Raw genomic sequence first — 24,563 nt, forward strand, 5'->3', positions numbered from 1 at the left:
GTGTTCCAATCTCGCTTAAGTACATTGCTCCGTCACATTTGACATTTGACAACAGTGTCATCAGCTAATTAATGCCAATATCACGGGAACTAGGCACCGAATACTCAAAAAAAAAGAAGAACATTAGTCCCAATTTTCTTTCGGATTTCGTTAATTAAATTGTATAAATTTTATTCGTTTAATTGATTCGGTGGATCGAGTGCGGTGTTTTACGTTTCACATTTTAACTATTCCAATTCATATCAATCAAATTTTATTGTAAATCATGTGGTCCGATACAGTACTGATTATATTTATTTCGTTGTGTACGGCATTTTTGGGTGAAGGTAAATTGAAGTTGGTTAATTACATTTCTGGTGGTAAAATTGCCAACCGATTCCGATTCGTTTCCACTAAATTATTTACCCAATCGATTTTAGGATTGACGTGGCTGCTAGTCTATCGAACAGATAAATTTCAAAAACTAAAGACTGAAATCGAAAAACAAAGCAAAAAATGTAAGTTTATGTCATGAAATGATGAAAAATATGAAATATCGAACTGCGAAAAGAAATTTAATAAAATTCTTTGAAAAATTTATAGTGGAAAAGCGGAAAGAGACGTTGGGCGATTCGCTGGACAAGCAACACAAGAAGAAAATCGAACGTGATGAAGAAAAACTGAAGAATAATAATCGAGATTTGTCTTTGGTGAAGATGAAGTCAATGTTGGCCACCGGTTTTGCGTTCACTGCTCTTCTCAGCATGTTCAACAGCATGTAAGTGATGCGTGGAGTAAAAAATGTACATTTTACATTGTGCAGAGCAAGAAAACATTGTTTAAAACTTTGTTGTTTGAATTAATGTTCAAAACGCGTATTTATTTCAACGAAATATTTACTCAAGACAAATACTTTTTTCTGATTTTTACAGTTTTGATGGTCGAATTGTAGCTCGATTGCCGTTTTTGCCGATATCATGGATCCAAGGTTTGAGCCATCGAAATTTGCCCGGCGATGACTACACTGAATGTTCCTTCATATTTTTGTACATTCTCTGCACCATGTCAATCCGACAGAATATCCAGAAATTGCTCGGTTTTGCACCATCACGAGCAGCTAGCAAACAAAGTGGCGGTCTCTTTGGCGCTGCACCTGGCCAATTTAAATAAGCCATGCTCTGCCATCCAACTACTCAAAATACGTGTATTTTTCACTAAATGCAATAAAATGCCAAGAAAATGATTAAACAGAACAAAGAAAAAAGTCGAAACGAAGCGAAACCAACGTTTAAGGTGAATTTAGATGAAATTTAAGTAAATAATAATAAAGAAAAAATTGTACTTGGAATCAATCGAAACAAAAACAGAAAAACTATTCAACGTACAAAATAAACGAATTGAAACTAATGTCAATGTTTTCTGTTTATTTGCGTTTGAGACACTTTTTTCTCTCTGTGTGTATTTCAGTTTTTTTTTTCTTTGGTTAATTTTCGTCAGAACATAAAGGAAAAAAAGCAACTGGTGCCTATGGACACAATTTGGAGATGCAGAATTTTCTCAAGGTCGACATCACAAAAACTCTTCACAGACAAACAACATTTACTTTGCTACAATTCAAATACTTTTTGTGACTACTGCGAATTTACTTGGGTCCTCAATTAATTTGATCCAATCGCTTTTTTTTTGCTGAAATAAATTGTTGTTTACATTTCAGTCCACGTGAATCAAATAAAATTTTGAAGGAAAAAAACTCCTGCCAATATATATAAATAACATCTCGATATTTTCGGCAGTTCAATAAAGTTTACCGATGCAAATTATTTTACTATATAAGTTAATATAAATTTTCTTTATGTTCAACCTGGAAATCGCACTAAAAACATGATCGCATTCAAGATTCAAGTGATAACCGTCATAGCGGTAATAATCGTAAATGTATCGATTGTGAATGGATGGTTTGAGCGTTCAAACTATCGCGTGGATTTGGAATCGAATGCTGTGTTTCCACTGAAATCGTTGCCATATCAGCGTGGTTCATCAACACGTGTAGTATTTGTCGGTCAAAGTGGTGCTAATTTGACGCTGATTTGCAATATCAATTTTTCCAAGGGATGCCGTCGTTGCGATTTCTTTGGTGATACAACCATTACTCGACGTGGTTCATGTTGCGATGACTACTTTTACGTTGGATATAATTTAGACCCTAACATCCAAGGTGCAGAACGGTTTTGTGGTGTCAAAACGATACAAAAGAATTCTCGCCAAACATCCGGTCGACCGGTTTTAGTTATTGGTAAGACTAAGTTCAATTCGATTTTATTTGTAAAACATTTCTTTACAAACTTTACTCTGCTCTCAATTTTCTAAAGCTACATCAGCCACTAGGAATGGTCGTTATGGCAAATATAAATGCTACATTTCATCAACGGGCAATTCGTCAACAACATCATCAACAGCAGCATCAACAGCAGCATCAACAACCCCATAAAAAAATCCACATCTAAAATATGCTCAACATGTTCTCTATATTAGTATGGCTCACATCAAATTTGTGCTTATTTTTGGTGTGATTCAGATTTTCACACCAAAAATTCCATACAAAACGAGCATATTTTTGATGTGACTGACATTAAATGATGTTTCGGTTTTGCCGTTGCAACGGTCATTTATATTGACAACTTGCCTATCATTCTATTGTCAGCCACATCAAAAATTTGCTCGTTTTGTATGGAATTTTTGGTGTAAAAGTCTGACTCACACCAAAAATGAGCACAAATTTGATAGGAAGTTGATGTGAGGCATACTAATTTAGGGAACATTTTGAGCACATTTTTGATGTAAATTTTCTTATGGGATCGCAGCTGCTGAAGAAGAAACACCCGACGAAGATTCATAATGTAAGATCCACGGCATTTTTTTAAGTAGTAGAAAAAAATATTGGATGGTTCGAGTTTCCATAAAAAATAAAACTTGTAACAATTTATCCGGATTAGATATATTTTCGTCATGTGTATTCAAGTCTAATAATGCTTTTTGGATGTACGTCATTTGATTAGAATAAAAAAAAGCATCAATTTGTTTGACTGATAATGAATTGTTTGCATATCGAGTGAAACAGGCACATCAGATAAACTTGTGCAAATAATGTTAATTATAAATAAACATCGGGCAGATTATCAAATATTGTTGTTTTTTCTAGAAAGTTACAAAATTTGAAGAAAAAACGACAACAAACGGTTGTGAAGAAAAACGCTTCGAGTAGAAAGTCTTGATTGTCTACAGACGCAAGTTTATCCAGGAGTTTTGATCTAATTTCAACTGAATATTCCCTGACTTTCTTCATCACCCTGCTATAAATCAATGTGCACATAAGATGCAAACACGTGTGTTTACTCTATTTATGTTAAGACATTCTGAATTAACAATTCAGTGAATGTTTTTTCCAGAAAAACATTTCGTATTTGCTTAGATGTTTATAAATTTGTGAGTTGCAATAAAAGGATTGATAAAAAAAAACTGCGTCGTTTTCTTTTCCTCCCAATTGTATCAAAAAATCACACGAATTTTATCTGTATTCATTGAGCAACGGCAATAAGGTTACCGGGAACACGAAACGGTTGATGTACATATCGAGAAAAGGAATATTTACTACGTTTCATTGTTTTTGCACTTGATAAATAGATCTCTTCTGGTGCCTGAATCGACATAAATATTTATCTTTTAATTGCCTTTTTCTGTGTCTGTTCAAATAAAAATCGTCATAGACCATTTTTTCAACATTTTCAACATCTCACGAGAGATAGAGTTGATTCGAAGAATTTAGTCTAATTTAATTACTTGTCTGTGGCGCTGTGTATTGTGTGACACTTTTTTTTAGGAGAAAACTGAAGCAATAAAAACCATGCGAATTGAGGCAATCGTTTGTAATGAGTTTTCTGTTAACTAGAATCGAATCCAAGTAGTATTCGATTGAATGATCAATCGAAATTTTTACGAAAAAAAAATAATAACGGAACTTGAATTGTTTTAACGGATTTTTATTGCAGTATCTTTTTTGGCGCTGTGGCGTACAACAAATGCTTATTCAAACTGTCAACCCAAAAGCTATTATGAATTGGGTTCTGGTGAATCAGTAACAGTTAATAGTCCAAATTATCCGCCGTATGGATTTAACGTGAATACAGCTTGTCAGTTTACGGTTTCTGGACCAATTTATCATGAAATGTCAGTTTCATGCCACTTTTATATTGGGGTATGGTTTCAGTAATTGAATGACAATTTAATCAGCAAATTTATTGAATCATCGAAATGATTTGGTAAAATGTTATTTATAAATTGTGTGACGATTAGGTTCAAGCTGCAGATGGATCATGTGATGTAAGAGATAGTCTGCAAATACTAACCGATGGTACGACCAATTTTGCTAGAGGAACTGCAATGCGTTTCTGTGGTTCAGATAAAACCATATCCAACCTTAAATCAGCACATAACTCAGTTACGATCGGTAAGTTGATTGTAAAACAAAATCGTTCAACAAAGAACTTTTAGAGGTAGAATCTTTTGTTGCATCCAATAACAGACCCTGCTGATATTAGCAACAGCACGATGCATTGTTAAATTCTAAATTTGGATGTCGTTGAAAATCAACGATATCAATTCATCCGTTCAAGAATTTTTCTTCTATCGATTTCCCATATTTTCAGCATATACGTCAACAGAGTATTCTGGATTTTATTCCTGCGAAATAAAGGCAATTTCCAAAAGTTCATGTGACTGTGGCACCAAAAATATTGTAATTGTTGTTCAAAATGTTTTTATATTTTCTCAAAAGACGAAAATTTGTTATTCACTAAAACTTATCGGTTTTTCGTGATTTATCTAGCCGAAAATTGTTGGAGGTCAAGCGGCGGAAATGAATCAATACCCTTATATGGCTGCTATCATGAAGAAGAGTCAAAGTCCTATTCTCAAGGGTGGAGGAACGATACGTATGATTTCTTGTTATGAAATTTACGGAACACAATTTTTGCATATCCATTTGAAACCACTTGTTTTCCTCTCAAATGTAGTGTCCACAAACGTTGTGGTATGTGCAGCTCATGAGCTTTGGGAGAATGGTGCTATAATGTCAGCGAATACATTACTTGTAACAGTTGGACGCCGAAATTTGAAATTAGGTGGGTAAAAACATATGATTTAAGTTTTATTTATGGCCGAAAGATATAAAAATACCAAAAAAATAAATTCTTTTGGAAAAATGACTTACACATTGACTCAAATGACTTGACAGTGTTGTTAGGAAAACTGTTTGCAGAAAAAAACATTTTTCCAACAAAAAAAACTCATCTCAATGCAGTAACGGAAAAATGGCAAAGTCTTTGAAGTGAAATCAAAGGAATAATGACGATTTTTTTTTCTTTTAATTAAAAGCTTTGGCAGATGACACACCATATGCAGAAAATTATGATGTCGCCCAAGTCATTTCGCATCCACAATATGATTACAATACTGGAAGAAACGATATTGCTGTCATTCTGGTGAAAGTAAACTTTAGATTCAACAGAGGTGTACAGGTGTGTGTGTGTGTGTGTTTTTCTGAGATTCTTGAATATTCTAACGATTTTTCGATTTAAAACTTTTCTTATTTGTTTATGTTGCACTTTAACGAAACAAACAAATTGTTGGTCAATGAAATAGCCATGTTGTTTGCCATCCTCGAATGAACCGTAAGAGCCAATTAGATTTTCCTGTTTTCCAAAATGTGCCTTTTTTTTCTCATCAAAACCCATTTCATTGAAGGCAAAACAAGTACTATGGGCAACAATTGAGAGCAATGGGTTATGGAGCGGTTGATTTCGGAAAGGATTATTCGTATTATTTGAAATATGTTGACCTGTCTGCGATGTCGAATAGTCAATGCGCTGCATATTATGGAAATGATTTGGTTGTATACAATGAAGATTTATGTCATAGTAGTAGTGCTTCTGGCGACACGTGTCAGGTTAGTAAATAGTAAATGTCATTTCGATGACCCGCAAATCAAATCCATGGACATTTTTTTTCTTCGGTCTAGGGTGATTCTGGTGGGCCAATAATTCAAGTTCGTTATCGAGATTTCTTGGCGTGTTTGGTAAAAACTGGACCGGATTGTGCTGGTGGTGCTCCCGGCATGTGTCAAAAAATTGGACCATACATTGAACCCTTCATCATGAAAGTATCGCCACCAAAAAATTATTACTGTCGTTTTGAATAAATTGAATCCAAAAACACCTATCCAGATTTGATCTTTTATTTCGATTTTAGTTCCAAATTACCAACTGCTTTTAGATATGCATAAAATCTGTCATATCGACCGCAGTGTAAACCGTATTTTCAAAGGCACGACAGGAGGCGCCACATGATTAGTAGTTACTTTGGCAGATCACCACAATAGCATTTGGCATTTAGAGCAAGTTGTATTTACAAAGCTTGGACTTTGCCGTAAACAGCTCTTGTTTCCCTCAATAAAACACAGTTCATTTTGATTTTCGTAATTGATTCAGTTCAAAGAGGAAATTCCAAGCAAATCATCGAAAAATCCATAAAATTCCAAGCAACGATGGGTGACCGATACAATATTCACAGCCAACTCGAGCATTTGCAAAGCAAATACATTGGAACGGGACATGCCGACACCACCAAATACGAATGGTTAACCAATCAGCATCGTGACTCGTTGGCTAGTTACTTGGGCCACAGTGATTTGCTCAGCCTTTTCGCAATCGCCGAAAATGAAACCAAAGCTCGTGTCCGATTCAATTTGATGGAACGAATGCTACAACCATGCGGACCACCACCAGAGAAGGCCGAAGAATAAACACGTCAACCGTAAACGATTCGATAAACAAATTTCAATTTGTAAGAAATGACAAAAAGATCCAATAAAATTAAGACAGTCTTAAGAAAATTAAGCCAATGTTTGTGTTTTATTTCATACAAAAAAGAGTAGCAAATTGTTTGTTAGTCGATTTTCTTGCTTTGTTGTTTCTGATGTTCGGTTTCGTCGATGCTGTTTTTCACTTTGTTGACTAAAATCTGTTGAATAATCGGTACGATTTGCTTATTGTGTTCACGTAGCACTTCGGTCAAACGGGATACCGTTTCGCTGCTCATCAATCCACAACACCACAATTCGGACACTTGCTCGAGTGTGTGAAGCGATGACACTACGATTAAACCATGCTCTTGATCCAAATCAACGCTCGTACACACATCTTCTTCATCTCTTGTCGGATCGACCAGCAATTGATTGTCAACAATAGCGACTGCCGTTGCTGTGACAATGTCATACATTGGAACGCCCGCATCAGAAATGGCCAAACCAGCTGCTGTGATTGCAGCGGCCAACACTGAACCATCGTCTTCAATCACATTCACGTAGATATCGACTTGGAAATTTGTAAACGCATATCGACACACTGCCGGCAACAATGCTCGCTTCAATGAAAGTGCCAAGGATTTTTCAACCACATCATTCTTCGTCGCTCGTCGTTTGGTTGCAAACGGTGAAAATTTGAATTCACAATACAGTTCACCATTTGTGCTGGAAACAGGAGGGGAAACAGAATTAGTGTTTGATTGAATTTCAAAAAAAATAGTTTTTTCTCAACATTTTGCTATATTGCAAATGCCATTGATTGAAGAGATTTCACTATTTTCATTAATTAAACCTTGATATTTACTTGAAGTTATTCTGTTTGTTGGCTACTTCACGTGGATCAAACACTGAAACAATCACTTTTGTGTTTCCCATTTCGATGTATGCCGAACCTTTCGCCTTCGATATGACATTGAGCTTCAAAACTGAACATAGAAAGGACACAATTTAAGTGAGAAAACTTTCTTTTTTCTCAATTTCAAAATCGGAATGTACTTACATATCTTTCGTGCTTCTTCGAATTTACGTTTATCCTGCCGCTGACCGCCTTGCAATGTTGTAGCCAGTTTTTCTTGATATGTTTGTGTTTTCTGTCGACTACTCAAATGGTAGGGCGTAGACTCGGGTGCAGGGATTCTCTTGCTATCACTGGCCATCTTTTGCTTATTATGCGTTCAATTCGAATTTAAAAACGGAGAAAAACAATCTACTGTATGATATCACGTTGGTTTGTATGCTAACAAATAGGTGTATGTTGAGGTTATGTGTCTAATGTTATTTTGATTTGAATCTGTCAAATGAAAAAAAAGTCGCACCAATACAAATGCAACCGAATCGCTGCAAACACCGTTTTTTCTCGTATGTAGAAAGTACACGTGAATCTCTTTGAAGGACCAGTAATTTGCGGTCGATGAATTTCGATGCGATGCGTTTTCATAAGAATCGATTGATTTCAATCAAAATAAATTGCGATAATGTTCGAAGAGATGAGCTTTATTTTCTTCTCCATTCTAAATTACAATTGTTTCTCTTTCTTTTTCTCCGATATTTAACAAAGTAAATGTTGCTGATTCTTTCGTCTTTATAATAATTTGTACATGTATTTAGAAGCAATTTTATGAATTGAACTCTGGTTTGCACACAGCAAATAAACGTGCATATTTTTCAAAAGCCAAAGTTTTTTTTTCTTCTTTCGTTCAAGCGTTGTGTGTTCCTTCTAAAATAACTTTCCATGGAAATGCTTAAATGAACGATATAATATATGTATATAGGATTCAGTAGTCGTTTTGGATTCTATTGTGTTTTTTTTTTCAATTTGTTTATTAGTTTTTTTCTTTTTTTTTAATCTTAGGGAAATGCGTTTTTCAAACAACAAAACAAGAATTTGACTGAACATTTTTTTTTTTAAATCATCTCTTTTCTAATAAGATTGATTGATCTTGTCTTTGCGCGCACATTTATTCTTTTCATTTATTTCTTGTTAAACTTTCGTTCTTTTTCTTCTGTGTCTGTATGTTTGTCTGTCTAACCAATGATCATGCCAATGCCCAGTCGATGTTGATTTTTAACGTGATTCAAATGACCACTAATGGCGAGAGTAAATGGTAATGGCAATAAGCGTTTTTCAAGCACAGCGCCCACATTCCAATTTGTATCTAACATTCCGCGAAACACTAGATCGGCTTTTGGTAAGTCGATTTGATAGCCAAATGTGCCAACGGCCTCTTGTACACGGAAATTGGTTTCCACTTCAACTCCAAACTGTAGCTGCTCGCTGGCTTTGCGATAATAGCACACATGAACACCGGCCAATCCAGCCGTTCCCGACCATGTGGACAAACCGTTTTGATAGCGTGCCGCAGCCGAGATAACAGCAATTTCACCGCCAGGAACAGCTCGACCATATTGATAAGCTAATTCACCACCGAGCGCCAAACTTTTTGTTACCTACAAATGAATTGCAAAGAGAAATTTGGTTTTTATTTCGTTGTTTAATTTGTTGACCAATCAATTGATTTCATTTAATCGACGGATCGACTACACTTACCGATTGCAAATAATGAGCGACCGCAACACCGGACTCATTGATTAAATCTGTATTGGCGAGAGTAAGTGATGCCGTGAAATCGCTGCCTTTGTAGTCCGTAGTCAATTGAGCGGCCGATATTTTGTTATCCTGTATTTGCGAACCGAATTTACAGCGTATATTTTGGTTAAATTGATGTATGATGTTAGCATTCATGTTGCCCGATGGATCGATATCGCCCAAAACCACTGGAAATGCTTCGGTCGGTGACAATTGCTTTGTGCCAACGTATGTGGCACCGAATTTATAGCCACTTGGTGCTGTCGATGACAAATTGATTGTGTGTGACACTTGAAAATGGGCGCTCAAACCCTTTTGAATCATCAGTTTTGCGCCCTCGAAATTCGTTGGCATCACATCTTTACACTTTTTGTGTAGGTCTTCAATTGTACCCGGATTCTCACGATCGCTCACATTGAAAAAGCTGTCTGTTTGTGCTGGTATAGCATTCTCTGATGACGACGATGATGGTTCTTTTGCTAGATTTGGCACCAACCCAGCTGGTGATGGTGGCAACGGTGGTGGAGGTTGTGATGCAGCTAACACGTTACCCATTTCGTTTCTTTTTTTTTAGCTAATTTTTGTTCTTACTGCTGATAACTGCAACATAAAAAGGATTTTCATTAAGAATAATTTCAACAGAGACAGAAATCAAGTTGAATCGGTTTGATCAATGAATAGAAACGATTATTTTTATCCGAATGGCACGGATTGTCAGCAGATATCAATGGAATTCTCCAGCGAAATTGCCAAATTCTTGCGAAACAAAAACACACACACATGATATATATTTGATGGTAAATCTCGTACATGGTTCTGAATGAACCATGGATAAGAACAAAAGTAATCGATTTTATTCCAGATTTAATTTAAATTATATCCGATTTCAACACGAATATACACCGAATGAAATAATTACATTGGGATTAATTTCTTTTTTTATTTAAATGTCCTCCAGATAAAAGTCGTACGGCTCCTGTACGTGATTTAAACTATCTAACAAAATCGAAATGTTCCGAAAAATGTTGACATAACCACACATTCAATACTACTATCAATGGTATGTATGGAGAGTTAGAAGAAAAAAGTCAGTAAACTTTTTTATTCTCTGCTTAAGCACGACGATCGGCTCATGTCAGTTGTGTCATAACACACTACCACATCGGTCTCTATCGACTAAATTCGAAATTTCGATGACATTTCGTTGTTTCGATATATTCCACTTTGCGATATACATGAAGCATATACATATGTTGGTTGGCGCGCTCTTTGTCCATGCCTGTGTGTCATTCGACATTTAACGTCAGTTGTTATTATGGGCTTCACAGAAATTCTGTGATCAGAGCGTATATGAAACAACCAATATTCATCAAATTCAAACTATGAAACATTTAAAAAACAAAATAACGGGCCGTTTCAATTGAAATATATGTAAACACTAAATTAAATAGCAACATGATTTGTCAATGTTGTAATTGCACCAGTTTGAAGTGATCACCTTGCAAATGAATTATAAATTAATATCAATTATTTAAAATTATTTTTCTTATATAAAATATTTATTAATTTTATTAATAGAACTACGAACAAACAAAGAAATTAAAAATTGAGCAAAATTCGAAAGACAACATAATTGTAACATAGGTGAAGAATGTAATTGCGATTTTTCTGTTTTCAACGCTGACGAAAACTGAAAAATTCAAATTCAATTGTTGACAAATGAATTGTGTGCATTTATTCACACACATATATATATATATATATATATATATATGTATCATAAACATATATGATTTTGTTGATAGAAATTCAAGCATGCGTAACAAGGCCTTATGCCATTTCTAACTAATTCATTTGTCGAATAAATCTCTTGTGAATATGACGGTCTTCGTAACTGTAGTCGGAAAAGGTATTTTTTTTTCAATGTAAATAATATTATTTTGCTTATTTATTTTGCATTGTTTTGTCCACTTCAAATTCACCGAATCTTAGTGCCTCTTGCTGCTGCTAATGTTGCAAATAGGAACTTGCAAGCCCAACTTGCTGCTACTAATGCTGCAAATAGGAACTTGCAAGCCCAACTTGATGCAATGAACAAGAAGTTGGATGATTTGACCCAGGAAGTAAAAGACCTGCAATCTCGTTTGAAAATTTCTGGTCCAGCCTCAAAGCAATTGGATTCATTGAAAGAATTGGAGGAATACTTGCAAGTTCAAGAAACCACACTCATTGGATTTTTCGGAGGCGACAGCTCATTGAAACTAACATTCCAGGCATATGCCGACAAATATCGTGAGAAGAAACGCTTCGGTCACACATCAGCCGCCGATTTATTGAAGAAATACGGTGTTACCGATGGCATCATTTTGTTCCGTGCTCCACAATACGCCAACAAATTCGAAGAGAACCAAGTCGAATTCGATGGTTCAGGTATCGAAGAATTGACCACATTCGTTAAGGGCAACTTCCATGGTCTGGTTGGACATCGTACACGTGACAATGCTGCCGAATTCAATCGACCAGTTGTCGTTGCTTACGTCAAGAATCCAGAGAAAACCAACCACTGGCGCAGCCAAATGTTGGAGGTTGTCCCACCATATGCTGGAATGTTCTCGTTTGCCATCAGCAGCAAAGACGAATTCCAACACGAACACAACGAATACGGTTACGATTATACCGGTGACAAACCAGTCGTTTTGGCACGCGATGAACGCAACCAGAAATTCATCATGAAAGACGAATTCTCGTAAGTTAACCCAAAATACACGGAATTCAATGTTTGGTTTCGGCTAATGTTTTTTTTTTCTTTGTTCTGTGTCTTCTCTGATAGAATTGAAAACTTAAAGGCATTCTTGGATGATTTGAAAGGTGGCAAACTTGAACCATACCTTAAATCAGAACCAGTCCCAGAGGACAACAATGGACCAGTTAAGGTTGCTGTTGCCAAGAACTTTGAAGATCTCATCACCAACAACGGCAAAGACACACTCATCGAATTCTATAGTCCATGGTATGTATGCCTGATTCGGAATGAATTTTTGAGATTTTCGGTTGTTCGGTTTTGGTTTGATTAAATTCTATCCATCTAATTCGCTATATTTTTGCCTATTGCAGGTGCCGAGACTGCAAGAAATTTTTTCCAGTATACGATGAGCTTGCTGAAAAGTTGGCCGATGAAGATGTTTTTATCGCTAAATTCGATGCCACCGCCAATGATGTGCCACCAGAGTTCGAGGTTCGCGATTTCCCAACTCTCTTCTGGTTGCCAAAAGACTCGAAATCGAAACCAGTGAAATATGAAGGTATCCACGAAGTGAACGAGCTCCTCAAATACATTGCCAAACACGCCACCATCGAACTGAAAGGCTTCAACCGCGACGGCGAACCCAAGATCGTCGATTAGTAAATTTTATTATGAAAAACAACTCAACAAATGAAATTAAAATGAAAAGGAAATGAAATAAAACCACACACATACCGAGAGAACAAGAATCATGAAAAAAGAAACAGAAAAAAAGTTTAAAATACACTCAATTTAACTATCAATTTGAATCGTAGGGAAATCTTTTCATCAATGGAAATGGGAAGAAGCAAATCGATTCAAAGTGTACAATAACGTTTTAATTATCCCAGATAAGTTGATAATGAATGAAAAATGTCACAACAGTACAAATACATTAAGAACACGCACTAGGAAACTATAACATTCGATTTTTTAAATAAAGTTCAATCATCAACGGATATGATATGTTTTTCTTTATTTTTTTTTTTCGAGCAACTACATGTTGAATAGTTGATACAATTGAGTTGCCAGCTAGATAAACATTTTCTTCCAATGAGCAATGTTCAAATGTTGGTTGGTAAGTCATTCGATTCTCTTGGGATTCATTCAATGCAAAGCCCAATCAATTTATCTTTGCATGACAATTTTAAAAGTAACCAGGACATTTCAGAGGAGTGGAACTATTAACTCTTATGCCGCTTGCATTTGGAGTTCAATAAGTTGAAAAACGAAGACATCGAAAATGGATGTAAATCATGACAAAAGTAATAATAAGAGACAAGCGGGCGAAAGCGGGAAAGGGCGAAAGAAAGAGTCAAGTCGTTAGTTGCGCGTGGGGTCAATGAGATATGCTTATAGATGATGTTTCAGCGCAATCATCAATGGGGCGGAATTATGAAATTTTCATCATAGGCGCGCACAAAGCGACACCAAGAGAGTGAGAGTGAAAGAGTGTGAATGCGAGAGTTGGAGCGAGTGTCCCAAAGTTATGAATTTATAACATAATAAAAACCGTATTTCGAAAGAAGAAATCCGAAATGCGAATCGATGCACACGTTCACACCACATACACATATGCACGGGATGGATAAACGGCACAATATGTATATATAAATATGTTTGCATTAGCAAAAATTCATCACAATACATAAAATGACGATATAAAAACATTTCTTCTTCAAAACAATATATGTACATGTATATATCGGTTTTGGCGTTTTGCTACGCCGCTCGCCTGATGCTCCGATGTGTCAAATGTTCAACGAAAGTGTGTTTCTCCAATTCGATGGCAGTTCCCTTTGGTGGATGCACACGCAGAAGAAGAAGAAGAAGACGAACACAAGCAGCGAAAAAAAATTGAACCAAAGCGAAATGGATGAGACGGAAAGAATGTGCACAAGACACTAGCAAAGGGTGTTAGAATGAGATAAAAGTAGCCATTGAACTTGCCGAGAGAGCAAAGAGTCATAGCAGAGAAACAATGTTTCTAAGACAAAGTGATGTGTGCTATGTGTACAGAGGAGTGTTCTCGCAATTACAAGCAATGGATATCCAAATGTGGAAAAACGTAGGAAAGCGTTGAGGAGAGGAATAGAGAGAACATCGAAATGCGAAATACAATCATAGTTACTGGTTTGAAGAATCTGAACGCCGATGTTGATGCCGCCACCGCCGTTACCGCTGCTGCTGTGACACATGCAAACAAGACAACAACGACAACGACATAGACAACGGAGACAATAAAATTAAATAAGAGAACAGAATGGGAAAAAAGAGACACATACAGCCCAAACCAACGAAGCAATCGCATCAAGAAAGAGATAGAAAGATGGACAATTCATCAAAAAGTGACATGTTCACGGGCTCTGAATTGTATTTGCAATAATCACGATTGAAACGACGCAAACATCAATCAACCGACGCAACTCTCTTTCGCATAAACACACGCTCACACATAAACATCGTCTACGTATAAACCCGTCGCTTCACATGGAATCGGCCGCACACGGCATGCATTAAAAATCGGTATGGGCAAAATAACGCGTGCACTCGATCGTAAGTACGATACAGAGAGAGAGAGAGAGACACGGTAAACGGACTCTATTGCACGCACACGCACACACACTTACCCATTCATTCTCTTAGTCGCAGATTCAGAATAATGAAACTACTATGGTCACATACCATGTGTGTGCAGTATGCGCGCTCATTTGCTCCGGTCGTTCCATCTCGCTCTGCCGCACTGTATCAATATTCAATCCATATGATGTGCTCCATTTCATTCGCTCTTTTGGCCGGCCGATTGTTTGGTCGGTTGTTTGCTTGTATTATATCGTTCGCGCGCGCTACTAAGAGCAATAGACTATCCATATTTTTTTACCCAAAAGGATTTGCGAAGCCGCAACGCATGCACACACATTTGCACAGAGCGAAAAAAAAAATTAAGCGAGAGAGAACCGTAGAAAACGAAAAAAACATACCGAAATGACAATCGTACATATCGGCGAGGAGCGAAAAAAGCCCGCGCGCACCGCGATTGTAGCAAATTGTATGCATTCGAACATCAAGTCTTATATTTGATGATGCTAACGATTTTTTCTTCTCTTCTTTCTCACCGCATCTGCAAGAGAGTGTGCGAGCGAGTGAGCGAGCGAACAAGCAAGCGACCAAACCGTTGGATATACCCATCGTATGTGTGTACACTGTACACACAGTGTGAACTGTGTGTGTTTTTTTTTCTCTTCTTCTTCTCTGCGCTCGTTGTTTATTACTGCCGTGTTGTTAACGTTTAGTTCGCTTTGCTATGCTTTTATTTTATTATTATTTGTGCACACTTCGTTCCATTTCATATCGCCCCGTCACCGTGCGCGCTGTATGTTAGCATACAATAGCCTTAGCGCAAAAACAGAAAAGAAGTGAAACAAACCAAACGACAGCAGCAGCAGCAGCAACAAACAGAAAAAAAAGAAATATATATATATATATATTCACTCAGAGAGTCAGAAAGAACTTTACACAGTGAGTGAGAGAGGAACAATACACAACAGCAACAACAAAATCGAATTTAAATTAAAAATGGCTGTAACTTTTAAATGATGTCAAATGGATCGAGCGAAATTTTTATCCGCACGAATAATTATAAACAGTTTATGTTAATTTATTTGGATCGGCTGTCGTCCGTGTTTCGTGTATAGTTTTTTGTGTTCTGTATTTTTTTCCTTCTTCTTCTTCTTCTTCTTATTCTCGATTTTGAATTGGTTCGGACTAAATGTACGCGCATTATTAAAGAGAGAAAAAAAAGTGTGTGTGCTTTTTTTTTATATTCAACTTCTACACATTTCGCTCTCACTCGCGCTCTGTTGAATTCTTCATCTTTGAAACTGAGTTGGTCTCTTTTCTTCTGGTCAGGCAGCGGCAGCACAACGGACACACAATCAGAAAATATGTGTGGTGGTTTTTTTGTGTTATGTTTTCTGCATAAGAATCGGACCGACACATAAAACAGAGACATTTATACAGAATAATTAAGTGATCGAAATAGTGTCATTGGAAGAGTGCTTGAATACGGTATACGGCTTAATCGAAATGGCTTATTAACCGATGATACTGTGTGAAATGTGAGAAAAAAATCGAAAATTAGACAAATTACTAGTTTGTGCTCATCCATCGATTACGATTAATCGAAACATTTTATTGTGGAATTATTGGTCTGTGTTGTGTGTATGAACCAGTGGGTTTTGTGATTTTTATTCCTTTTTTCATTTTTGGTTTGAGTTCCAAGTGAGACAGAACATCATATGAAAATTAGATATATAAAAAAAACAACAACAAATCGAAATAAAAGTGCATCGCAATTAGACGTGGCCCATGCAAATGAAAACAATAATTATTCCCATTTCATTGACATTTTTACTGAAGAAATCGCAAATATAACATTGAAAAACCTAGGTTAAACAAAAATAAACTGAAAAACGTGAACGAGAACAAAAAAAAAAACAAAGGGAAAAAAATTGATAAGAAGGCAAATCGATTTAATAGGATTGTCATACGGCGATTGTGTGTTACGCTTACAATTCGTGTGTTATGAAACAAAACAAGAATACTGAAGAAAAAAAAATACAACAAGAACGCAACTACAATTAAATCATATCCATTTCGGTTTTTAATTTGTCTGTTATTTATGGGTACATACGAGCAATCAAACGATTCAAATCAACATCGGAAAACGAGCATTAGATCCCGAATCCGGATATATATGTCTTGTTGAGTGAATGGTGATTGTGTCATCTTCGCGGAAAATCGATTTTTATTGGTTGTTGTTCGATTTCTAATGAGTGAACACTGAATTGGATGGGGGATTAAAAAGAACTCAAATACAACAAATCGTCTGAATTCCACACTCTCATGGTGTGTGTGTGTGTGTGTGTATGTGTTTTCTTCCTCATTTTCACCGTCACCAATCGAAACCGTGTGCTCAGTGTTTGCATTTTATAGCGTTTCAAATTTGCTGGAAATTAAATTTGATTTTCAAAGTAAGTATCAACCGATTTGTTTAAATAATTGTTTTCATATAGTTCTTTTTCTACTCTCCCGCGGTTTTTCATAAGTATACCTTCTGTTTGTCGACTTTTGACAAGTTCAGTGTGGAAAATATTCAAATGGCGCTGTGACACATCGCACCAATGACAATGTCTCAATCAAGCCATTTCTAACATTTTCAGAATTCTTTGTTACACCTTCCGAAACGACGAAACAGAAAATCCCCCTCCAAGACATAAAAGAGCCTATTTATGTAAAATACTTTTTTATTTATTCAACGAAAACAACGCAAAACGCGAGAGAGAAAAAGAACTGTAGTCACGTTGAGAGAAAGACAAAATCAAGATTACATTTGGAATTGGAAGCATTTCTAACGAGATGTCAATTGGCGTTGATAATTTTGCCTGTTTGGATGTTATATCGACAGCTAAAAATCGACGAAAAAGAAACGAAATCAATGCATTTGACTGTATGTATGCATCATATGTAGTCAGCCATATTGATTTATATTGTGCATAAAATCGGTTGAAAGATCCAATATACGTGCTCATGGCATACGTACCATCGACCAACCAACCAACCAACCAACCAACCAACGAAAAAAAAACAACAACATAAGCAACGAAATAAAAATGAAATAACAACCTAACGAATTTATATAATTCAAGTTATTCTCCTTTTGTTTGCATTAACTTGTTGTTGCTGTAAGGGAGTCGCATATTTTGTTGTTGTTTATACTATGTCGGAACAAACGTTCCCTCTCTCTGTCTCTCATTCGGTTTCTGTTTCGGCGTTGTCGGCTTTTTTCCAACGTTGACTGTCTTTGTAATTACTGTGTGCATTTAATGCTATTTTTTTCAACTCTGTTTCGTTTGTTACCCACCTCTCTCTCTCTCTGAATGGTGTTCATTTCCTTTACCTCTGTCTCTCTCTCTCTCTCTCTCTCTCTCTCTTTCTCTCGCTCTATGTGTTCGCACAGAGCCACAAAACATACATTCATATCTATTTATGTTGTGCATGATCTGCATTTATTTTGTGAATATTCACGAAAACTACAGCTCAACGAAAGCAAAAGAAGAAAAAAAACTAAATGGAAAAAAAGTAAGAAGAAGAATGAAAAATTGTGCGCGCAGAATGAACCCGAAGAAGAGCAAGTAGAAGAAAAAAGCAAACGACAGCCACAATACAAAACCAAATGTGGCTAGTGTGTAGCAAAAAAAAAAAAATGAATGAGAATCGGACGGGGAAAAATCGGTTAGCAGCCAACAACATCACACCAAAAGACGAGAAATCGAAGTCAGCAAGCGTATGTAAAGGCCACGCCGAAGACCAAACGTAATGATTCAATAACTCTTCTCTCTCGTGTGCGTGTTTTTTTTATCGTTACTTTTTTGTCTTTTTTTCGGTTTGTTTCAATGAGAAAAAGACGAATAAAACGAACGAACGAGAATACACCAACAACAATGTCAACGCTTGAGCCATTTTATGCCGTGTTATGGCGATGTCAAAAGACTCGGCGGGGAAACAATCATTTTTCATTAATCTTTGGGACTGTACACTGTACGTTTATATATATAATTTTCTTTTTTGGATTAGATTCATATAAAATTGAAGGGATTGACACAAATATATGCGGCAATTTATTGTGTTCTTACCACGATTCCGTGGTGTCTTTGTTTAAACGCAAAGACGTTGGAACAAAAAATCTCTTGGCATTACAAATTAAAATAAAATTGACCACTTTCCCATCTTCCAACTCATATTGAACGTATACTGGTACAATTAATTTTGTCGATTTACCACGACACAAACCGATTATTGAACGTCAAATCTCATATTCGAAAAATGATTTAAATCGTATCAAATACAAAATCGTTTTTGGTTGGGCAGCTTGTCTATTTTGAATGGGCCAATAGACACACACGATGAGCACTCACTCGATAGAATCGCTCTTGTTTCAGATATACTATTGGCAGCCATATAATTGATTATTGTATGGCGCATATTTGGATCCACATCGTTTACATATTCTTTAAGCATTTTGAATTTATTATTCCGTTTGCGTCAACTCGAATTTTTCACTTATTTTCTCCTCGAAACTATTTTTCAATTGATGGTGCATCACTGTCAAAAAAAAAAGACGACGACGACGAAAAAAAAGACGGTGGATCTGAGAAAAGTACGGTGTAGAGTGGAGCATCGAGTGCAATGGTGTTTTTTTTTCACATTTGCTCGGTATTTTATTCCGTAACTGCGGGGCTTTCGTTGAACGTTACGTTTGAATGCGATGCAGAAGGCTCCACATGAGCCATACTTTGGCATGAAATTCGATAATATATTTTCATCTGTAATCAGAATCATTTCGCTCGTAAACACATTTCCATATCACAATGTGCAGTTTTGTTTGTGCGGCTCGTTTTTTTTTGTGCATTCGTATGTGTGTGGTTGCATGCTATTTAAATTCTGGTTTTAACGTTCATTTACCCCTTTTTAAAATTGTGTAAATGAAAAATTCGGCAACGGTCAGCCGAAAAAATTGCAATGCATATCATCATTTCCAGAAAAAAGAAGCGAAAAAAATGCGTCAAATGAATTTACAGTCGCTTTTAAACGCTTAAATTCAATTATTGAACAGTACCGGGGAAAAAACGTTGAATATTTGACGAATCACAGAATTTGTTTGTGTTGCTGTTGTTGCCTTGTGTTGAATATTCCTCTCGAGAATGTACTACCGAGTGAACAGATCTGAACAGTTGTCCAAAATGGGGCAATTTTTTCGCACTCTTTCGCACTCTCTCGCTCGCATAGTAAGATTGCCGTCAATCTTACAATTACTCTGGATAATGCGTGCACAAAAGATATTAAAACAAAACAGCGAGAGAGAATGAGAAAGAATACAAAGTGAAAAAAAAGAACTGCTAAATGACATAGTGACGCCGAGCATATATGCCATTTGTGCACCAAAGTCTATGTGAATTCGGATAAATGACATGCAAAACGAGAGAATGAGTGAGTGAGGCGTTGGGAGAGTGAGAGAGTGAGAAAGAAAAAAATGTGTAGTGTTATTTAAACCATTGGCAATTTATCAATATATAAACTTAATGTGTTATTGTGCACGCTTTGAAAGCAAAAAATTGTTCGCGTACGTTTAAGCCGACGAGTGAGAGAGAGAGACAGCGAGAGCAAGAGACGCGCACACATGTTCAATTTTACTGATGTGATACAATTCGGTGAATATATTGAGAAACGAATTCGGCGCGTATACATATTTTGATTTTATTCGAATACGGCCCAAAGGCACACCAATAACAACACACAATAGCAACGACACCGACGACGGCGACACAAAAAAAAACAGCAACAACAAGAACAACGACAACAGAAATCAAATAATCGATGTATAATTAAATTCAGTCAGAAGAAAAGCCGACTAAACAAGACCTAAAGCGATAAATTGCGTATTTATGCTAAAACGAGACGCATCGACAATAAAAGCGGCAAAGAAAACAGAATGAACCGAGTTACAATTAGCAATGAACGGCACCTAAATGAATTAAGTGCATTTTTCATATGAAATCGAAAACGATTGCGACGAGAGAAAGAGAGGGAGAGAGAGACGCGGTAGAGAAAAAAAAAGTGTCCAAACAGAACCGAATTTTTTTTTTTTATTGGAAATGTGTATATAATATGGAAAGGTACAATCAACGGGCAGGCAAGCAATAACGAAAATGAAGCATTCAATGTGAAATTAAAACAAAACAAAAAAATAACAACAAAACAAGCGATAGTGTACGAAGTGCAGTAGCGGTGGCGGTGGTGGTGGCAACTTCAAGCGAATATGACTGATGATAATAGTAATAACAATGAAAAAAAGCACTAATAAATAAAATCGAGTGACAATCGCTCTTCATCTGCCTCGTCGCATGTACGAATGCATTCATATTACTCATGTGCGAAGCAAACGTATTGTCGCACTCAAAAGAAAACGTTCGCACGTTACGTACACAAGCCATTGAGTACGAAGTATGTGAGTGAGAGAGAGAGAGAGAGAGAGCTTTGTTTTGCATACAAAACGAGACGCTTTAATTTTTTTAAACCTCAACTATGGTTGCAATATACAATGACTTATATGCACACGGGTACTTGACACAGGCGCGCATACACACGCACACAGCAACACATCGAGCGATAGAGAGAAAAAGACACACACAAACAGAAACCCACCGCCGAATCATCAAACAAGCGAATTCAGTTTTGTGAATTATCATCGTAATGAAGCGGCACAACATGACCAATGTGAACCGTACGTACCACCGTAGCACACGCAAAGCGCGCGTAGAACGTTTTTTTTTCTTCTTCTTTTCATTTCGCCGTTTTTGGGGGCTCCGCTTAATTCATTTCGTGGCGCGAATGTACAAGTATTTTAGCCCAGCATTGACAACAGTTTTTGGAGCACACGAGCTGGCGGTTGGTCGGACGGCCGGTCGGTTGATCGGTTGGTTGCAAGCGCACTCATCACTTTATGTTTGTTTGTTATAAATTCAAATGGATAATTTTCGAATGGAACATGAATTCGGTCATCGCGAAATGCCATCGGCGCACCAGAGAGATGCAACGAAGCAAAAGAACGAAGTAGCAGCAGCACTTTACAATTGCTCAAACTAAACCGACTCGAAAAATGTGTGCACTTGGAAAAAAGCCATCGACCATCGCGCGTGCATACAATTTTCCCAGTGTAGAAAGTGTGTGTGAGTCACTTACTGAGCGTGCGGGTATGCATTGCGTCCACCATTGTGGGCTTCCCAAATAACACACAACGCTCGCGACACAAAAAAAATGTGTCACAAAATCGGGCATTATCATCGGATCGGTGTGTGTGTGTGTGTGTGTGTGTGTGTATGTGTCCGTGTCTATGTTGTTGCATGTTTTATTTTCCTTCTTTCGAGGTGCGAGAGATGTGCTCAGATATTTGCCATTAAATTGTGTGCTGTGTATGCAACGGCAAAGTGTATCACATCGCAAAACCAACTTACTATAATGTTGTTGTTTTTTTCTCGCTTCTCTACACTCTCTGAAACTTACCGTGCGATGCTATCGCACTGTCACAGACTGCAATTGACGCTTATTCTTCTTTTTCCTCTTTTTTGGTACAACGGATCATTTTGTATGCAATTTTTCTTCTTGTAATTTCTTCATTTGGCTCAGATTTTCTCGTGCCAATCATTGCATAAAGTATGGCGTCCATGTGATGAGCTCAGTTCACACCAAAGTTTCAATCAATGTTCGCTTACTTGTTCGTTCTATTGCAAAATCACCCACCTAAGAGAGACTAGCGAATTTTCCCCCGCTCTCTCTCTCTCTCTCTCTCTCTCTCTCTCTCTCTCTCTCTCTCTCTGCGGGCGATTTGGTATTGGTCCTTTTTTTCGGTCGGTTTTTACTCATCTGAGAATCAGCGTCTACGACAAATACATTTGCACAAATACGCGTGGAGATGCTCTCCAGAACATATACATGCATTCATATCAGCAGCAGAATAAGAATGATACCGCAATGCATGGGGAAAATCCGATTCGAATCGGATCGGTCTCCAAGTGCTCGAAAACAAAACAATTCACATTCGGCTTTCTGGGAAATGGCAGATGTCTGCCTCTCTCTCTCTCTCTCTCTCTCTCTCTATCTCTCTCCTGGTTTAGGTTGTTGAATAAAATTCTCATTTAGTTCGAATTGGATTTCGATTGCATTTTCCACACTGGATGTATACGCGGTATGGATGTAGAAATGGCACGAGATTATGAATATACATACAGTAAGAGAGGGAGAGAGAGAGAGAGAGAGACCCTGATGACGCTGGCCAAGAGAGTTCAAAATGATACAGAAAGATGGAGAATATGAAACCAAAAAGCTTAAACCAATCAAGCAGTGAGTAGACAAGCGACGAGCACAAGAAACGATAATAGTATTTAGCAAAAAACAAAAACTGAACAGAAACAGCAACAGCAACGACTACGACGACGAATGATATAGAAAATAGCAAGCGCATTGTAATGCGCGGTACACACACTGCTTCTGGTAAAATGGTAACGTGCGAAATTGCCAATAGAGTGTGTAGTAAAGTTCAACATTGCCGCTTTCATAATGGTGAACACGATGTGTAATGTGATGCCATCACTTATTCTCGTCGAACGCGCTTCTTTCTTGGCGATGTATATCTACAATAATTCTCTTCTTCGTGGCCTATCTCCCTCTCCACCTCACTTCCACCGCTTTGATTTCACTGGTAACGCCACAGCGTTTTTCTCGTCGAATCATATCTTGAGCATACACCTCGTATAAGAACCAAATTTTCTTGTGGCGCCATCTAGATGGCTTGCGTGGCGCAATGTATTTTAAATTGTTAGCTAAGTTTTTTCAGCTTAGTACAGAACCATTTTTGGCAAAGATACAAAAGCATGCTCGAGGTATGCGTCGAATCAATATTCAAATACACGTAATTAAAGCAACGGTACACATCGTCATCGAATGGAACTGAAAATATAAATTGAAAACAACGGAGAATGAAAACAAATTGATGAAAATGCCATTCATTTGATTTCATATCGTATGAAGGAAAATACGATTTTAAAACGATGAAATTATGTCATACAAGTAGAATTAACATGACCATAAAGTAAACTTGATTCGAAATTTTTCAATCGCTTCTAAACGAAATCCTTCTGAGAAAATGTTTGACTACAACTCGATTTCATTCAAAATTTGTCGATTGTACGACCGATTGAAGATTTGAAGTGTTTAATAAACTTATTGAAATGATTCGAATTAAAAATAAATTAAGTGAAAAGAGTGCGCGCCGTCAAGCGAAAACATATACAGCAACCAACACGTTAAATAGATGAAAAGAAACCAAAAAAAAAACAACCTAACGAATTCCAAACATAAAAGACACGAAATTAAATGTATTGTATGGTAGGCAAAATGCAAGCTCAAGTTGAATAACACACACGAAAACAACAACAACAAATATAACGAATCGTACGTCCATTCAACTTACGCGAACGTGCTCTTTGGCTCTCTTTTTAAACACCATACAGCTTTCGTTTGGCCACGACATAAAAAAAAAACGAAATATAAAACAACCGAGCCACACAACGCTAAGATGCAAAGACACATCAAAGAATTCATTTCGGAAGAAGAGAAGAGTGATTCATGTGAAATTACAAAATTCAGTGTGACAACGAAATTATAATGAAAGATTATTATAG

General features: G+C 36.9%; 8 protein-coding genes across 22 annotated transcripts in view; 6 read left to right on the top strand and 2 right to left on the bottom strand.

Moving 5' to 3' along the window:
- The first annotated feature begins 51 nt into the window (after positions 1-51).
- On the top strand, positions 52-1,386 carry LOC129577024 (calcium load-activated calcium channel). Its single transcript, XM_055463388.1, has 4 exons — positions 52-326; positions 420-497; positions 583-757; positions 912-1,386. The coding sequence occupies exons 1-4, from the start codon at positions 266-268 to the stop codon at positions 1,147-1,149; spliced, it is 552 nt and encodes a 183-aa protein (XP_055319363.1). The 5' UTR covers positions 52-265; the 3' UTR covers positions 1,150-1,386.
- Positions 1,387-1,487: 101 nt separating this feature from the next.
- Positions 1,488-3,478, top strand: LOC129577112 (uncharacterized). Of its 2 annotated transcripts, XR_008688964.1 has the most exons (3): positions 1,488-2,272; positions 2,349-2,876; positions 3,179-3,478. XR_008688964.1 is itself a non-coding variant. In XM_055463574.1 (2 exons), the coding sequence occupies exons 1-2, from the start codon at positions 1,861-1,863 to the stop codon at positions 2,465-2,467; spliced, it is 531 nt and encodes a 176-aa protein (XP_055319549.1). In that variant the 5' UTR covers positions 1,488-1,860; the 3' UTR covers positions 2,468-3,478. The 2 variants fall into 2 exon arrangements, 1 of the variants encoding a protein (XP_055319549.1); XM_055463574.1 differs by having other exon boundaries at positions 2,349-3,478.
- Positions 3,479-3,742: 264 nt separating this feature from the next.
- Positions 3,743-6,258, top strand: LOC129577122 (venom serine protease-like). The gene is made up of 10 exons (XM_055463587.1): positions 3,743-3,902; positions 4,026-4,231; positions 4,330-4,483; positions 4,683-4,771; positions 4,862-4,967; positions 5,049-5,156; positions 5,410-5,552; positions 5,677-5,705; positions 5,779-5,980; positions 6,053-6,258. The coding sequence occupies exons 1-10, from the start codon at positions 3,881-3,883 to the stop codon at positions 6,230-6,232; spliced, it is 1,239 nt and encodes a 412-aa protein (XP_055319562.1). The 5' UTR covers positions 3,743-3,880; the 3' UTR covers positions 6,233-6,258.
- Positions 6,259-6,394: 136 nt separating this feature from the next.
- Positions 6,395-6,929, top strand: LOC129577124 (splicing factor 3B subunit 5). Its single transcript, XM_055463589.1, has one exon. The coding sequence runs from the start codon at positions 6,578-6,580 to the stop codon at positions 6,833-6,835; it is 258 nt and encodes an 85-aa protein (XP_055319564.1). The 5' UTR covers positions 6,395-6,577; the 3' UTR covers positions 6,836-6,929.
- Positions 6,917-8,168, bottom strand: LOC129577123 (exosome complex component MTR3). The gene is made up of 3 exons (XM_055463588.1): positions 7,896-8,168; positions 7,701-7,821; positions 6,917-7,561 (listed from the first exon to the last, which is right to left on the bottom strand). Exons 1-3 carry the CDS (start codon positions 8,050-8,052, stop codon positions 6,979-6,981), a joined length of 861 nt encoding a protein of 286 aa, XP_055319563.1. The 5' UTR covers positions 8,053-8,168; the 3' UTR covers positions 6,917-6,978.
- A 200-nt stretch (positions 8,169-8,368) lies between these two features.
- LOC129577073 (mitochondrial import receptor subunit TOM40 homolog 1-like) lies at positions 8,369-10,655 on the bottom strand. 2 transcript variants are annotated; one of them, XM_055463534.1, is made up of 3 exons: positions 10,402-10,655; positions 9,444-10,082; positions 8,369-9,343 (listed from the first exon to the last, which is right to left on the bottom strand). In XM_055463534.1, exons 2-3 carry the CDS (start codon positions 10,035-10,037, stop codon positions 8,921-8,923), a joined length of 1,017 nt encoding a protein of 338 aa, XP_055319509.1. In that variant the 5' UTR covers positions 10,038-10,082; positions 10,402-10,655; the 3' UTR covers positions 8,369-8,920. The 2 variants fall into 2 exon arrangements, with proteins under 2 accessions (XP_055319509.1, XP_055319510.1); XM_055463535.1 differs by having other exon boundaries at positions 10,263-10,648.
- A 590-nt stretch (positions 10,656-11,245) lies between these two features.
- LOC129577071 (protein disulfide-isomerase A3-like) lies at positions 11,246-12,921 on the top strand. Its single transcript, XM_055463533.1, has 4 exons — positions 11,246-11,391; positions 11,475-12,228; positions 12,313-12,492; positions 12,597-12,921. The coding sequence occupies exons 1-4, from the start codon at positions 11,361-11,363 to the stop codon at positions 12,883-12,885; spliced, it is 1,254 nt and encodes a 417-aa protein (XP_055319508.1). The 5' UTR covers positions 11,246-11,360; the 3' UTR covers positions 12,886-12,921.
- Positions 12,922-15,771: 2,850 nt separating this feature from the next.
- Positions 15,772-24,563, top strand: part of LOC129577139 (bromodomain adjacent to zinc finger domain protein 2B) — a 44,192-nt gene continuing 35,400 nt past the window's right edge. For 5 of the 13 annotated variants that reach the window (XM_055463641.1, XM_055463642.1, XM_055463658.1 and 2 more), the window contains exon 1: positions 15,807-17,297. The gene's annotated coding sequence lies outside the window, so the exon portion shown is untranslated. Of the gene's footprint in view, positions 17,298-24,563 lie in introns of all 13 variants that reach the window. The other 8 variants (XM_055463636.1, XM_055463683.1, XM_055463646.1 and 5 more) reach the window with 4 other exon arrangements.

The sequence above is a fragment of the Sitodiplosis mosellana genome, unplaced genomic scaffold (assembly GCF_009176505.1).
Source record: "Sitodiplosis mosellana isolate CC-2019 unplaced genomic scaffold, AAFC_SMos_1.0 Smas_scaffold_6197, whole genome shotgun sequence".
NCBI lineage: Eukaryota > Metazoa > Arthropoda > Insecta > Diptera > Cecidomyiidae > Sitodiplosis > Sitodiplosis mosellana.